Below are 17,445 nucleotides of genomic sequence, written 5' to 3' on the forward strand. Positions count from 1 at the left end.
ACGAACTCAATGCCATAACTCGCAGTGAGGTACAGTAAATTTGTTAATCCAATATTATTGCAAACCTCAATTTAAACATAAAGTCTTCTGTTGAAGTGAACTTTAAAACCATCAATTTCGATAGTCATGTTATTTCAAATAAAACGTCTTTATAACGAGCTACAAAAATACATTATTTTGATTACAATTTATTTATGTTACTGCAATTGTTCATCAATACATTATATGTGAAATATCCTTTTCTTTTCTAAGTTGTTCGTCTTTTAATTTATACAATAAATATGTACCAATTTTTTTAAAGTACCAATTTTTTTTCGAACATCATCATCAGTAGTGAGTACTCATTCAGTATCAAAATAATGATGGGTTGGGTGAGTTATGAATGGAGGTACGCTTTCAAGGACCGACGAAATTTGATTAGTTAATAAACACGCAGTTGCATCATTCTTAATTAAATAGACGAAGTTAGTCTCCGTGCCGAGAAACTACTGTGTGACATTTTTTCCTTTTTTGATTTCAGACGTGCCTTTTTCACTTTTTCAAAATGTAATATATATATTCATAATCCACTTCGGCTCGTAAAATATTTTCAATAAAATATTTCACACGGTATAAACAGTCGGTAAAAATATAGTTCAAAGCAATTTAAATTGATATTTTAAAATACGAAGGTTATGTCAATGGATGCGAGGCCAAAAGATCACTGCTACACGCCAAAGTCCAAAAGCCGTAACATTTTCGGCCGCAAAATGATGCTTTTATTCGGAAATTCAAAAAACAACGCGAGCGGGAAACGATCGATAAACCCAATCATTTTTCCGAAGCTACATTCTCTCAAGCGAACTTCGCCTCAGCTGTTTCGCCGACAATCTCCCGATGACAGCGACGTAAGTCGATATTTTTCTGTGTTTACCTTTTGTCTCGTAAAAAACTACTATGTTGTTCACTTACTTTATCAAGCATCATAAAAAATGTAGAGATTTTCGCAAAAATTTTGATGAATATACACTATATATTTGATACAACCCATCTTTACATATGTTTGTAAAACAGGACCCAGAGTGCTTTCATCGTGCCATTGGTGGTATTTTGCTGTTGGCCCAATTTTTCGGCATCCTTCCGATATATTATGTCCGTGCGGATACTGTGGAAAAAATGTCATTCAGAAAATACGCTCCACGCAATTTTTATGCCTACTTTGTATTCATCGGTGTATGCTTCATGACGGTCGTTTCAATTGTTCATATGATCACAACACTCGGCACTATTAGCTTCCAAACTAGAGGTCGGTATTCTTTAATTTTCATCACTGTATTTTCTTTCTCTTGCAAATTAATACAATTAATCGACACTAGAAAATGCTTTAATTTATAGACAATGTGTTTTAAAAATAAAAATAAAAATTAAAACTTATCGACGTGCACGTTATAAAAATGTTCCATCAGTAAACTATATTTTTTTATCATCGAGTAAGTATGTAAACGTACAAAGTTTCATGTCATGAGCTATAAATTGACTTTTCCAAGCACTCGCGCAAAAGTGCATTTGCGTTAAGATGTTTACCGTGTCGTCCAAGGTAACTGGCGGGCTGCATTAAGTTTGCGAATCGCGAGATACAACTCCCAGGATGCTATTTCGGATTCAATATACAAAATTGCGTGCGCCTAGAATGCGTGTAACAATGTTTTGATTCACGGGTATTTCAACACATTGATCGAATTTTCGGGAATACGTTTATTTATTTATTTGAACTATTGAATTTCTCAAAACGAACGGAGAAGAGAAAATAACTGGCTTGTTATTTTATTATATCAAAGTTGGATATTATTTTAAATTAGAAATAATTATGTTCAAGACGAAACTTCCCTTTCGGACAAACTAATGATTATTTAAAAATGCCATCATGACTCATACAGTCCACTCTACTACCAAACAATGAGTTTTTGAAAACGAAAAAATAATTTTACACATTTTTTTTATTGATGTTTTATGATTTTTTTTTTTTTTTTTTTTTTTTTTTTTTCTTATCATCAAATTATTTAAATATTACTTCAGTGCTACGTACTGTTTGTGCCTGTTCGAAGGGTCAAATTTTCATTTTTATTTTTTTGTATATTTTTATCTTACATTTTCAGGAGGTATAGCGGATGCCACTGTTGGTGCAATTTTTTACGGTAATAGCCTACTGGGTAATATATTGTTTTTAAGGCTCTGTCCTCGATGGATAACAATGCAATACAATTGGAGAGCTATGGAACGAGTTATCGATAGGCAAGATTAATTTTTTTTTTATTTTTTGAAAATTCTGTCACCTTTTACAAGAGTTTCAATCATCCAAAATTTTGATTTTTGCAAGGGAAACTAATTTTTTTTATCAAACTCAAATATTCTAATTTTGAGCATTTACCTTAAAAGTGAAATAACTAATTTTTCCAAACTGTTGTCAAATTTAAGAGTTGTCAAAAAAATTATGGTCTTTCGTCACATATTACGCAATTAAAAAGATTGTAAAATATGTCACGTTACTCTCTATCATGCACATAAAATTTTTTGTCTTTTTGTTTAATACTTAAAAAATGTTCGTCTCCAAATAGGGTATAAACTCTAACTAGCAAAATTAAGCTATAGCCCGCAGCATTAAATAAAACAAATGGTTAAAAGTGGTTAAAATATTACATAATTTATAAAAATTATCAAAGAAATTTAGAGAATAGGAGCTAGATGTACTGCTTGATTTGAGGGGTGAAGACAAAATTAAAATGAAAATAACAAAATTGAATTCTTATGATTATTAAATTAATGTTAAAAAATTTTGAGAAATAGTGTTTTTTTAATACTTTTATGATAGGCTAAAATATACGAAGCATAGTTCTAGTAGCATATGTAGAAAAAATTTTATTTTTTTATTTTTTAATTATTCTACACTGCATGCGTAAGCATCTACTTTAGGTCAAAAACCACGTTTTAGTGAGTAAAATCAAAGAAAAATTTAAAAAGTTTTATTCGACTGAAGGTTATCATCTCATGGAGACGAAATATTGATATACACTGTAGAAAATAATCTTAAAAAATTTTTGAATTTATTCTATGCATTGCCATAACGTACTAATCATAACATTATCATACTGATGACTTATAATTGAAAAATTCAAAGCGTCACCTAACGATAAAATACAATTTTCGCAACGAAATTCTTATGCCTCATCATGCAAGCAACACTGCTGTCACCAATACATCATTGCGTGAGCAAATTTTCTATTCAACATACTTTTTCCAAGAACAACGTTTGAAACATCGTCAAAACAACATTAGCAGTCAATTAACGACTTAAAATCACGATGCAGTTGATAAAAGTAATTCGAAGTACGTAAACACGTCGATACCGAAGCTCAGCGAAATGTACTGCTAACTAGATCATCATCCATATACTATGCCGCACGCAACGCCCAACTACATGCTCCCCTTTTATCCACCTATAATTTACTCGTGTCCATACATGCACGCGTGTGTGCTTGATCCGTTGCATCGCTTTAATTCATCATCACTTTGCGCTTGATAAAGGATCATGGCTCACCAGAAGGCCATCCCTCATAACGCGACAAATTTTTACAATGACATTCTTGCAAGAAAGATGAACAAGCACTTTTTTTTGCTTGTCACACTCCCTTGCGATAATTTTTATTTTTATTTTCCCTCACGTATGTGTACAGAGGAAAGTGGTCGAGGCCGAGGCTTCGGGCGAGGTTCAAGATAATTGCCGGGGCGATCCTGGGCCTGGCTCTCCTCGAGCACGTGCTCAGTGTGATCAACAATACGCCCAACGAATTATGGGGTGGCAATCACACGTTCGAGGATTGGTTGGACGTCTACACTAACCGGTCGCACGCCTTTATTTTGAAACACGGTACGATTTTATTTTGGATTACCGATCGTCCCCCAAAGGTGACTCGCGATAAATATTTCCAACCTTCCTTCCAGTCGACTACAATTTCACGTTCGGGCTGTTCATCCTGTTCGTCAGCAGGGTGGCTACCTTCACGTGGAACTTTACCGATTTGTTCGTCATTCTGGTGAGAGATCCAATCATGATTTTTTTTTTCCTCGACTTCGTGTATATCTATTTCAATTAGGTGGCCACGGGTATAGCGGACAGATACAAGCACTTGAACAAACGCATCATGCGAGCGACGCCGCGAGAGCTGACCTTCATGGATTGGCACGAGATACGCGAGTGTTACGCGGTGCTCAGTGCCCTGGTGAAGAAAGTCGACAGCGAAATTTCCGGGATCGTACTTTTGTCCTTCATCAACAACATCTACTTCATTTGCTTGCAGCTTATGAACGGACTCACGTTAGTATTATATATGCTAATGGCTCACTTGAAAATGGGGGGGGTATGTATGTATTTTTGGGGGTACGTTTGATATTTTTTTTTTTACAGGCCCAGTGAATCGGAGCATTCGATCGTGAATTCCTTGTATTTTTTCGGGTCGTTCTTCTTTTTGATCAGCCGCTCGATATGCGTTACGTTGATGACTGCGCGCATCAATGACGAGTGCAAAATTATACTACCCGTCCTCTACAATTGTCCGTCAGTCAACTACAGCTTGGAGGTAAATATTATACTTTTGGTTTAGATTTAGTAGGCAATAGGGTTTTTTTTTTTTTTTCGTACAGGCCCAAAGGTTGCAGCATCAAATTGCATCCGATGACATAGCTCTGACCGGTCATCGATTTTTTTCTATTACTCGGAATTTCATGCTTGCAGTAAGTCTTTATAACTGAAGATAATCGAAGTTTGTTACAGCTTATTTTTTCGTAGGTTGCTGGTGCTATTGTCACGTACGAGATCGTGTTATTGCAGTTTAACATTGCGATGCAGTGAATTTAAAAATTAAAAATATGATTAGGGACAAAAAGAAGAATGGGATTCGAGACCCATCGTCAAGTATTTTTAGAGTTGTACATGTACATAATTTTCATTACTTTTTTCAGTGTTTGATCAAACTTGCATTGAAAATTACACTATAGTTGAGTACTTAAATTATTAGAGTACGGTAACGTGAAAAAGATTTTCTGTGATACCTGCAAACGTTATGGATTACGAAGATAATTAATATACGTAATATATTTAGATTGACCAATACTTGAGCATTTCTATCAAAACGTGTCTCCTGATGGATTGTAAAAATTTTTTTTTCTTCAATACTGTGTACATCAAATCGGAAAATCAAAGCTTATCAATAGAAGGTTCTTCTGACTGATAATCGAAAATATTAACATTATCGTAATAATTTTCTTGTACTCATTAGATCATAAGTCACATTATCATAGTTTAAAACTATATGGTCTAATTGGCGAAAAATAAAAATATTATTGAAGGTGCTACATAAAAGCGTAACTAGCAAAATAATTAATTTACCCTTGTTATGCAATAAAAATCACAAAGTATCATCACATGGTGTTTTTTCATATATTTTTACTGATTTTCATTGGACAGCTCCATTAAATAAATAACACAAAAATTACGCTTCATTTACAATAGTTACATTGGAATCATGGGAATTCAAACTACAAAAGCCTGGAGAATGGAAACAAAATTGATGACGTCAAACTTGTAACAGAGATGAATATTGAAATAAAGCAATTGTAAGCAATTTTTTTCATGTTATCTCAATGCAGCACGTGTACTCTCGATTACTGAGTTGATGCAGATGTAACCTTGACATTTGCAAGTTGACGAGTAAATTGGGTAGTCAGTTACTTGACTACTGTGACTTGCAAATTGATGTATTGATAATAAAATACTCAGGCAAATCTTTTCTCGGTCATCAATTTAGTTTACACTTGCACGTGCACGTAAAATTGACGGAATGTTTTACAATTTTATATCCATCATCTTAAAGTATACACATCCAATAACGTAGAAAATCAGAAACTAAATTCGATTGAGTAATGGAGAAGTGCACAATTAAAAAAAAAAAGGTAAAGTATGGGAGGAAAAAAATTTAGCAACTGTATATTGTATTTTAATGTATGTATACAGTCTTAATGTATTTTTGAAGAGAAATAACTTGTATCACAATATAATTTTTTTCTCGGAGTTTTCCTATTTATTTCATCAGATATATATTCATCAATTATGTATCGAAGACGTTTTTTTTATTAACTACATTTTACGATTGATTAAATAGCTTTATTTAATATGAATATTATAAAAATAAGTGTTAAGAAAACCACAGAAGGTTTTATCAGTTAAATATGTAGTCTTCAGTTTATGATTATTTAAAATATGTTTGCTGTTTAACATTAGAAAATTTTGTGAGTTGATGATTTCTGTCATTCATATATCCTATTGGTATTTATAAACTATGTAAACTTGAACATTTTTAAACAAAGAGTATTATAAATTTAACTTTGTGTATGCAAACGCTTGTATTAGTTTATTTTCGCACAAAGGGTATTGCTAAGCAAAATTATTAGCTCATGGCTAGAAATTTTGAAACATTTGAATAATAAAAACCCCATCAAAATACACTAGTAAAAGAAATTTATTAAATGCTGATTGAATTATTGTAAAATAAATATTTAACTTGATATTCACAACTTAAAATGTATCGAAAGTCCATTACTATAGAGCGTTGCATTTTTTCTATAAATTTTTCCTACGAGTACCTATACTTACTAGTTTGTATAATCAGCTAATTCCAGTAAAACATTGTTGGAACATAGAACGCGAGAACGTTTGAGTTTTCGCGCACTTGTTTCCGAGGCAATGCTACCAACGTTCTCTTTGAGGTAAGCGATATAGGAAATTTTGATGCGCTTCGATCCAGAGAGAAATACTGATTAACTGTGCGATAGTGATTTCCGAAGTAATTACGAGCAAAAGTGCTCGAAACTTTTCCTGCACAGCGATAAAAGAAAAAAAAAAAAAAAAAAAAAGCTCGAAGCGTTATGAGATAAGGAACACACACTTCGATGACACTCCTGCTAGCTTAAACTTTCACTTCAGTCGCATTCGTGCGTTGGCTCGGTGAGAACCTCCGTCAGCTCCCCCATATCTCGCTCTTATTTCATAACATACATCCTACCCTTCTCTTTTTTTCCCCATCTCTTTTCCTCTCCGGCGGTCAATCGAGGGCTTACTCAACCGAGTCGACCGAAAGACTTTCGATCTCTCCTCGCTCCACTTTCGTAAAACTGCCTGCACCGAGCGGTCAGCACGCACCTTCACAAGCTTATATATGCACCTTTGCACATCGAATACAAGCAAATGCAAATTGTTCTCGCGACTCTTTGACCTCTCCGTTTTTTTCTTTTCGTGCATCATATTTGCCGTTGTAATCTTCGAATCGGCCACAAAGGTGAGTGATTTGCGAGGTGTCTCGGGGAAAAAGAAAAAAAAAAAAAAAATCATCGAAGAAGTGTGTGGAATTTATTTTTACTTTTACAGTAAAACGAAAAATGCCGTGCCCGTTCTTGTCTCGTCTCTCGGCCAACGTCGTTCGTAATTACGGGGCCTCGGTTGTCATGAATTACCGACAACACTGCCCGGTAATGTCGAGGCTGTCGAGCACTCTGAGCGAACCTCAACAGCTGGAGCTCGTGGAAGCTGCCGCAGCTGCAATCGAGTCCTCGAAAGCTTCGCTTCCTGATCCTAGTGCGAGCAAGTGTCCTTTCCTGTCCAAGGAACGCGAGGCTATTAAGGAGGCGAGTCTAGCTGTCAAGGAGGACGTCATCGATTTGGCCCAGAGTTCCCAAGAGAAGGAAAAAATCTTTCCCTACGAGGAGTTTTTCGATCAACAAATTTTACGCAAGAAAAAAGACCACTCGTACAGGTATAACGTCTAACCTTGAATTTTAAACGAGTTTTTTTTTTCCTCTTATGCATGGTTCCGTCATTCGTCGTCTGCTGTTATTTAAATTCCAAAGGCGTACTCGCTTTGGAGAATTTAAATAGCTGCATTCATCGAGCTCAATCACATGAAGTAGCCGTGTAGTGGGGTTGAGCAATTTTCCAGCTTGTGCAACATTCGTTATGGTTTATATAAAATGTAGCAAATACAAGTCAAAGTATTCCTTTCTCGAAAAATTTGGCTTTTTTGTATCTAAGGTGCTGAAAAGCCCTTTTATTTTTGACTTCATTATTTATCACGAGAAACGTTAAAATTTTATAATGCAATACAAAAAGTTAAAGATAATCATATCGCTTTGTCGTTGTACTTAAACTGAAAGAAATTAACTGAAAATAAGGATGTTTCTGGAAGAAAATGCGATGTATTTTTTTTCAATAATATGTTTTTTACGACAATTGTTTGGTAAAAATACTTTTAAATTGATAAAAATTGATATTACTGAGTCAATCACATACGAGAATGTAAATCTGAATGTTTCGATATCAGCGAGTTGAGTATTAATACATCATTTATTTATGAGCATTTACTAATGGCAGAATTAGTTTACTGCATTTTCAATAAAACCTTGTATTGACGTTAACTGAAGTACAATTCATAAATTCTATTCAATATACAAAAGTATTGATAGGTCGAATGCAATTTTTTTTTTTTTTTTACGATAATACAAAAGTTGGATATTAATGCAAGATACAAAAATTTTCGTCCATATTTTGTCTGTAAAACTTTGCGTCAAAAAAATGTTTTTAAGTAAAAATTTTTTTTTGATTTGTGTTAAAAATACTGTCCAAAAAAAACCATATTGTAAAAAGCAGCTGTTATTAAAATAATAATAACATCGCCGTTTTTCAAAAACAAAATTTTATATACGAAAAAATGTTTTCCCACATTTCTACACTATCTTGTATTGAATCATATGAGTTTTAAAAAAAATCGCCATTGTGTAGTATTTTCTGAAAAAAAAAGAAAAAAAAATTAGATAACTCACCTTTTTTTATCAGTTAATTATATACTTAAGACATTAAGTGTAATCTACGTAAAAAATGTGCTAAGACCCAAAAAAGATTACTTGTTATACATACTGGTGCTGAGAACAAAAAAAATTCAATATTAACAGAAAAGAACTTTTTGGTTTACCCGAGAAGAACAAAACTTGAAAAAAAAAAAAAAAAGAAAAAATTTCACTAGAAATTCGTTATCTTTTTGTTCTTCGTTATCAACGAAACCCAGTAAAATACTTGTCTAGCAACGTTAACATTTATTATTAAAGTTGTATATAATTACTAATGGGAACAAAACCGTTATATAACATTTTATTAGTTATGACACAAGAATTCAATAATTAAAAAAAATACTGTTTTAAAACACGTTGACGTCGATTCAATTTCATAATCACTCGACAGCATAAAAATGCCGAACAAGCAGGCTATCCACTGAACAATACCCAATTCAAATTGCTAACTGTTTCACAGGGTTTTTAAAAAAGTCAACCGCTTAGCGCAAGAGTTTCCCGCTGCCTTAGAATATTCTTGGGGCGAAAAGCCCATCACAGTGTGGTGCTCAAATGATTATCTCGGCATGTCTCGGCACCCGGAAGTCACCGGTGCCGTTCGACAAGCACTGGACAAGTACGGAGCTGGTGCAGGTGGCACCAGAAATATATCCGGCAACTCAATGGGCCACGAAATTTTGGAAAAACGATTGGCCTCGTTGCATCAAAAAGAAGCTGGACTTCTTTTCACGTCTTGCTTTGTCGCCAATGACTCGACCTTGTTTACGCTGGCCAAGAGCCTTCCAGGCTGTCATATTTTCTCAGATGCTGGTAATCATGCCTCAATGATACAAGGAATCAGAAACAGCAGCGTACCAAAGCACATTTTCCGGCATAACGACGTTGCCCACTTGGAAGAGCTTTTGGCAAAAGTTGATAAAAACGTGCCGAAAATAGTAGCATTTGAAACAGTGCATTCGATGACTGGGGACATTTCTCCACACGAGCAGCTGTGCGACGTAGCTCACAAATATGGCGCGTTAACGTACGTTGATGAGGTGCACGCTGTCGGTCTCTACGGTCACCATGGAGCTGGTATTGGCGAAAGGGACTTGTGCTCGCACAAAATGGACATAATATCTGGTACTCTCGGAAAAGCTTTCGGTAATGTCGGAGGATATATCGTTGGCACAGCGAAATTGGTAGATATGGTAAGAAGTTACGCAGCAGGTTTCATATTCACGACATCCCTGCCGCCAACTGTTTTGTACGGAGCTTTAAGCTCAATTGAAATACTCGCTTCGGACGAAGGTCGAGCTTTGAGAAAGACTCATCAAAAGACGGTTGCCTACATGAAATCTAATCTCAGTGCTGCCGGACTTCCCATTATTCCGTCGCCTTCGCACATCATCCCGATAAAAGTAAGCACATCTTATCCTAATTGTCGGTAGTCTGGAAAATATTGAATCAGCTAATAAATTGATTTTTTGTTTTTTTAGATAGGAGATCCGCTTTTGTGTAATCAAATTGCCGACACGATGTTGAAAGAAAAGGGCCATTATGTTCAAGCAATAAATTATCCTACTGTGGCAAAAGGCGAGGAAAGACTTCGAATAGCTCCTACTCCAAAACATTCAGAAGAAATGGTTGACGAATTTGTAAAGGATGCGTTAGAAGTTTTTGACCGTTTGGATGTTCCAATGGAAAAAGTCGAAAAACCGATTGAAATGCTGTCAAGACCAATTTTGGTGTATTGACATAATTTTTAATAAATGTTGTTTTTGTATATTATAAATTATAACATAATAACGAAATCTTTACATTCGTACTGTTATCATTAGGTTGAGGAATCTTATGATTCGGACTTGAGGTAAAAATTTATTTTAATATGTAAAATGATGTAAATCATTAATAAAATTATTTTTTATTGAACAATAAACTCTAACACTGGTAGTACAAAATGTTTACAATGCAATCATCAATCAGACGAATTTTTAGTTTCAACAGAAAAAATTATTAGTATTGATTCGTTGTCTTGGCTTACTCAAGAATTACTAGTAAGATGTTCTATAGATATTTTTAGGATGAATTGTGTCTATAAATTTGTAGAACCATAAATTCTAATCAGAGAAAATATTTTAGTTGGAAATCGTTTTAAGTAAATATTTAAATACGTATCAATGTTAATAAAAACTATATAGTTTATTAACAAAATACTATTAATTTACATTTTAACAAAAAAGAAGACGAAGATCTACAAAAAACAAATATATTTTAGAAAATTATTTATTTAGTTTTAATTGTTTGCAAGAGAATTTAAACTTTACATGGCAAAAGGCATTAAAAATGTATTGTTATAACAAAATCTTGGTATACAAATTCAATATGTTTAATACAACAAGATTCTCTGTACATATATAAAAAAAAAAAAAAAAGAACTATTTAATCTTTATTTTGTGTATATTTCTTTTCTCACCTGCTTTTTAACAACATTTATTACAATTCATTAAAAATATAAAATAAAATGTTTAAATGGACAAGAGTTATCAAGTGCAAAAGTGCAATTAAAAACTATGACATAATTTTTATTAAATTTTCTTTATTACTAATCGTTCCCTTATTTATCGCAGCAAGCAGTTCGATTAGTCGTTTAAAACATTTTTCAGTAAGTGTTTTTAAGTGTGCAATTAATTTCGATTCCTTGTAATTTATTATCGTAATAGTAAATCAATTAAATAGTTTATGATAATAATTTCACTAGTTACCTTTGTCTTAATAGAAACACGATTTGTTTAAAATGTTTAAATTTTTTAACAAAATAACTTAACTCCCATGTGGTAGAATAAATTTATTCAGCACTCTATTTTACGCTATGTTGTAATTATAATTATTATAATCGTAAAGAAATATTTTTCATGTCTAGTGTTGAAAATAACTGAAATTAACACGAACTATTTCTAACGTCACTTTTCTGTAAAATATTGTAATTGATACAATTTTGGTGCTCGTTTGATTCAGCGAGTTGTACATAATTTCGCGCAGTGGTATGCTCCTTACTTTGTACGGTTCTCGATAACGCTCTCATATATCCTTAAAAAATGTCAAATGATTAAGAATTTGCTAAATCAAATACGTTAAAGAATTTACTTTTATTAATATTATTTTAACGAGAATGCACACACATGAATATCTTACCACAATTGACTATTATATTTCCATTTTTCTAGTTGGGAAATACGGTGATTTACTGAACAAATATTAACATCAGGACAACGTGGTCAATCATCGTGTATTGAGTTGAATTGCACAAGAACGATTTCGTAGGTGACTATTGTGCTCACTATCTGCAAAGTTTATAACTTCTTATACTACCGTCATATTTATTATCATAAGGTATCTCGATATAGTCAAGTTTTATTTTATCATTGATAAAGTTAGTAGTATAAATTGTCAATACATAGATACCACTGCAAATATTGGAATTTGTTATTAATTATTTATTACTGGATTTAAATTTCAGGCCTAATTTAAACGTTGAATATGAAAATAAAGTGATAAATGGCGTTGTGAGCATTTTCTCACTATTTTCAAAATTTGACACATTTAGCGAAATTACAGAGAAAAAAGTGGTTTCGGTAATAAAAAATATATCCTGATGTCCTTGCTATCTAATTATTATACTTATTTAATAGTTTATTACACCTGGTTTGACTTTATTTTAAAAAATATAGTAAATGAAATAACTTCTAATGTACTTACTTTTAATATAAGACTTCTTGTTACCGAAAAAAAATGCATTCCTGTTAGACTAACATTATCTGTTGTTACTTGATACAAAAATCTTTCAACCTAATATAATTCGAATATTAGTACAAAATCTTATAGACTAAATATATTTTTTAAGGTGGTTCTACTGGTAGTCTCTGGGCAACTGAGAAATAAAAAAAAATTTTTTTTATAATTGAATTGCAAAATCAAAAGTTATTGAAATCATATTTTTATGACTAATTATTGCATTTCAGCAAATTTTTTTTTAATTTAAACATAACGTGTTTCGAACATCAATTACTAAATTTTTATGTACTGTTATCAATGTTGTTAAAGTACTTCGAAAGTCCAGATATTTGTTAATTAAAATTTTTTTTGTATGTTTTACGTCACTTAAGATCATTTAACAGTACGTTATTCATCGACTTAATCGCCCTTATCATATACACCGAAACGGAAAAGATGTAACTTTTAACTTTAACAGTACATTGTAAGAGCATTACTATACACAACAGTCTTACCATGTTTGGCAATGATTAAATAAATTTGGAATTCCTGCAGAACAACCTTGAAAGAAAAATGTATTTACAATCGACAAATTATACCTCTGTTGAATAATCTGCAGTTGGAACACGGTATAATACCGAGGAGGGTAGATTTGATTCTTCATGAATTTTAGCAGCAAATAATGAAACTATCGATGCTCTTAATATTAGAAAGCCGAAAGAAAAGGTGAAGTATATCGTATGAAGAGGTGTCGACTTCAATCTGTAAGAAATAATCAGTAATTCGTAAAAATGTATAAAAATTATTTTAACAAATATTTTTATATCATCATGAAAAGATTTCTTATGATTATTCCGTGTCATTCATAAATATTATATATATTTATTTATTTTATGCATGAACACCATCTAAAATAGTGAACGAGTGAATGGCAAAATTTGTTTATTTTTCTCATAAAGTCATAAACAAGGAATATTTAAATACGTGAAAGAATGAAGAAGCTGAATGCAGATGAAATAAAGATTGACGGAAAATGATAATAACACGACGCTTGATATTTTTGAATCGATTTGTTCTATAATATCAGTCAGACAGTTGTAGTCGGCGCGTGCAGTAGTCCACCACCATTCTGACATCCCCTTAAAATAAAATAAAAAATCAGTTTTACCTGATGTAATAATTATTTAATATTCTCATGACAGAAAAATAAGTGAAACTTTTATAAATAAATTTATAATAACTTAAAAACATTAAAATTACAGAAAATAAGTCTTACTTTTCCTTTAACAGCTTGCAGCCTGTGGTTAAGTTGTTTAAATTGATCGACAAGGGCTACACTAACAAGAATAAGGAAAAGATCCATAAAGTTCCATGAAAATGTGCAATAGAGAACTATAATATATGCTGTTAATCCTTTCCAGAAGGCATAATTATTTTCTGTCATAACCTGAAAAAGTACGAGCTTTTTGAGAAACACTGAACAGTAGTTTACAGGGCTAAACGTACATAGTACTTCGTGCCCATGGTTGGTCAACAATATGCAAAGTTCAACTTCTCATGCCTGTTTAAACGGTACAAAAGTCCTGATTTGAGTGTAATGCGTGAAACGCTTACTTCACACACAAATTTGCATACATAATTAACAATAACACATAGAAGTGATTATCGAACTTGTGTGATTTAATTAAAAATGTTAGTATACTCATGCAAAAATTAAAATTAAAATCTTTGCACACGTGACTTGTGTTTGGGGTGATTATCACATAAATTTGTGTGATTAATTTAACAACTTCAGCTATCGTGCAAAAATCAAAATCAAAATTATTGTGCACTTGTTGCATACTACACTTCTCCAGTAGACTTTTTTTATATTCATGAGTATTAATACCTGTGGAAAATTGCCGAGAAAAAATCTACCTACAATTTTCCATGTATCATTTTTTTCGTGAGGTTGAGCAAAATTCACTGCGTTTTGGCATCCATACAAAAGTGACAGAATATTTTCGACTATAAAATAAAATTTTTATAATAAATTTTTTAGGATTCTTACTTTAGTAACGATACGTAGGTTATTTCAAGAAAATTATAACCATGTTTGTCTTGGCTATACTTTGAACAATAAATTCATATTACATTTTGATACGATAGAGTCAAGTCTGAAAATTTTTAACTTGTTTGGACACCACTTGAATTAAAAAAAATTAGGGTAAAAATTTTTAAAATTAAGTTATAGAAAGCCCACTATACATAAATCAACGTTGCATTGTCATGAAATCACCTATCTGTTACTATTTTAAACATTATTGATAGACGTATTTTTTAAAAATTATGAACACGAAAACAAACTAACTCAGTGATTTACCTAAACCAAGGAAAATGACAAGTGAGGCAAAAAATTTAAATTTTAAATCAAGACTGCAGCTCTTTGAGTGTTGTAAATAATGTCGGGAAGCTAGTACTTTATCTACTTTTTCCCAAGAAATGATCAGTTTAGGCCACTGATAGGCAATTTTAATAAACAAAAAAATTATTATACTGCTGCTGAGGTAGAATATTGCGTTGCCTGAAAATTATAAATAAAATAAATAAAAATAAATATAGCACTCCCGTATGTTAGTCGTAAATAATAATGATCTACTTATAAAAATGATTTCCATTTGTAAGAAATGAGCTTAAAAAATACATTTGAATAAAGACTAATTAATAAAAATCAGGGTATAACTTTTTTCTATAGTATCTGAAATATAAAAGAAAATTTCTTACTTATTCTATCGGCAACAATGGAACCAATAATGAGTTGTTTGACACTGAGTAAAAATAGAGTAATTGAACCAGTCAATACCAGGCAACTGTACAAGAATTTGAAATTCTTCCATGAAAACCTAAAAATCATCTACTAAGTTTATGAAATTAAAAAAAAATAAACTCATATGTAAACAAACGCAAGTTTTCCGAATGAAAAAAGACAACTATTTTTTAACTTTAAGCCGCTAGCAGTGAGTGCGAGAACACCATTAACCGGTAAAAGACCAAAACATTGAGCCAAAATTAAAATTGGTCCAAAAACTAGATGAATTCTTCCTCTATCGTTTGCTTTTTTCAGGCCAGATTCGAAGATCCTTGATCTTGACACTAAAATGATATACATATTTTTTTCTTATCTTTTATAAATTAAATATACGAGTAATATTTTACTTGGATAAATAATAAATAATAAATAATTAGATATATCAGCAAATGAGACTGCTAAAGTTGTAAAAGTTAATTTAAATGAAAAGTCGTAACTGATCAAGTTAAATGTGAAGAATTTGGTTTTTATTGATAATTTGAAGTAACTGAAATTTCTTAAACATTTTACTTTAATATTAAACCAAATATTTTATAGATAACTACTTTCAGCTATTTGAAACTCATTCCAAGTTAGTTTAACTGCAGAGTTTTTGTTGAAACAGTTAATAATTAAAAAAGTAATATAAAATAAAAAGTATATTCTAAAATAATATGAGTTATTCATGTTCTTAAGTTTTAAGAAGGGAAATGAAAACATATTACTTTTTTTAGATTTTACACACTAAGCATTAAAGTTTCAGTGAGACAAATCTCTGACAGGTTTTTCTGTATGAAGTAACTTTGTTTCTATGTATATTATTTATTTTACGACAACAAATAATTCTTAAAAAAACAACATAAAAATACAATGGACAAAACTAGTGGACTTGAATGAAACTTACCAGATACTGCTTTCGAATCCATGTTATCGATTAAATTAGTCGGTTATTATTATAAAATTTGAAACTATATAAATATTCTAATGTAAAATTTTTCAATTGTATATGACTTTAGAATTTCTTGTTTTTCATTGCCATTGGTTGAAAAATATTTACAGTAAAAAGTTGCTTTACATATTTTTGAAACGTTTTTTCTAGTATTTTTAAATTACATTTATTTATATATTTGCAAATGAACATTAATTGTAAGATCTCTTCAATACGCCAGTTCTACCTCGAAAGGTGTTCTTTCTAGTCAATTTTCTTTTTTTTTAATGCAAATACACTAGTTTATTATTGGTGTAAGCTACGTAGAGATAACTTTTATCGATGAAATCGTAATAGCAGTAATAAAAGGTTTGTTTTCAACTAGTATTTAACATTTGAAGGTTGACTACTCGAAGCCGCGTGTTTGTATCAGTTACTTTTTATTGATTACTACGAGCTTAAGATTTAAATACTATCGTTTGTTTAAAGGACTGCATAATCATTATCAGTATTGTACTAGAATTATTTTTACTAGAAACATTTGGTTTTTCATATTTTTTGATAAAATTCAAACTGATAAAGGTACATTCTAAAAAGTTTTCAAACCTTATTTGTCTTCAACAATTAGTAAATTCTTATTTCCAGTGGAATAACTTTAAAAGAAATGTTATAAAATTAGCTGACAATAGACAGCTGATAATTAAAATGAGATAAGCATTACTAATAAAAGCAAATTTTTATTTTAGTTTTTAATCAAACCTTACTTAAACACATGAGAGTACAGCTATTTTAAATTAAAAAAAATGTTCTATGTTACTGGAATATTGCAGTATGAAAATAGTACAAATGTGGATTTATTATACATGTATGTATCTAACAAATATGGTCGTCAAGTAGAATAAAATTATGTAAGATTATTGGATATTTTTTTTTTTTACCACTGATTTGATAAAATTTTTATTAAAATTTAATTATGAAAGAATGAGATAAACGTAATACAAGTACTTAA

At 31.4% G+C, this 17,445-nt stretch overlaps 3 protein-coding genes across 3 annotated transcripts; 2 read left to right on the forward strand and 1 right to left on the reverse strand.

The window, feature by feature from the left end:
• The first annotated feature begins 711 nt into the window (after positions 1–711).
• Positions 712–4,959, forward strand: LOC106642503 (gustatory receptor for sugar taste 64a). The gene is made up of 9 exons (XM_089592724.1): positions 712–887; positions 1,054–1,285; positions 2,136–2,271; positions 3,711–3,904; positions 3,979–4,070; positions 4,131–4,351; positions 4,442–4,613; positions 4,678–4,767; positions 4,823–4,959. The coding sequence occupies exons 1-9, from the start codon at positions 750–752 to the stop codon at positions 4,883–4,885; spliced, it is 1,338 nt and encodes a 445-aa protein (XP_089448850.1). The 5' UTR covers positions 712–749; the 3' UTR covers positions 4,886–4,959.
• A 1,951-nt stretch (positions 4,960–6,910) lies between these two features.
• Positions 6,911–11,310, forward strand: Alas (5-aminolevulinate synthase). The gene is made up of 4 exons (XM_014358602.3): positions 6,911–7,367; positions 7,457–7,841; positions 9,389–10,328; positions 10,407–11,310. Exons 2-4 carry the CDS (start codon positions 7,468–7,470, stop codon positions 10,662–10,664), a joined length of 1,572 nt encoding a protein of 523 aa, XP_014214088.2. The 5' UTR covers positions 6,911–7,367; positions 7,457–7,467; the 3' UTR covers positions 10,665–11,310.
• An 875-nt stretch (positions 11,311–12,185) lies between these two features.
• On the reverse strand, positions 12,186–16,434 carry LOC106642498 (gustatory receptor for sugar taste 64f-like). Its single transcript, XM_089592575.1, has 10 exons — positions 16,413–16,434; positions 15,663–15,813; positions 15,445–15,530; positions 15,044–15,244; positions 14,570–14,688; positions 13,958–14,128; positions 13,666–13,820; positions 13,281–13,443; positions 12,667–12,756; positions 12,186–12,251 (listed from the first exon to the last, which is right to left on the reverse strand). Exons 1-10 carry the CDS (start codon positions 16,432–16,434, stop codon positions 12,186–12,188), a joined length of 1,224 nt encoding a protein of 407 aa, XP_089448701.1.
• Positions 16,435–17,445: the final 1,011 nt, after the last annotated feature.

The sequence above is a fragment of the Copidosoma floridanum genome, unplaced genomic scaffold, assembly GCF_036245765.1.
Source record: "Copidosoma floridanum isolate Cflo_tuat_1 unplaced genomic scaffold, Cflo_Japanese_pri ptg000019l, whole genome shotgun sequence".
NCBI lineage: Eukaryota > Metazoa > Arthropoda > Insecta > Hymenoptera > Encyrtidae > Copidosoma > Copidosoma floridanum.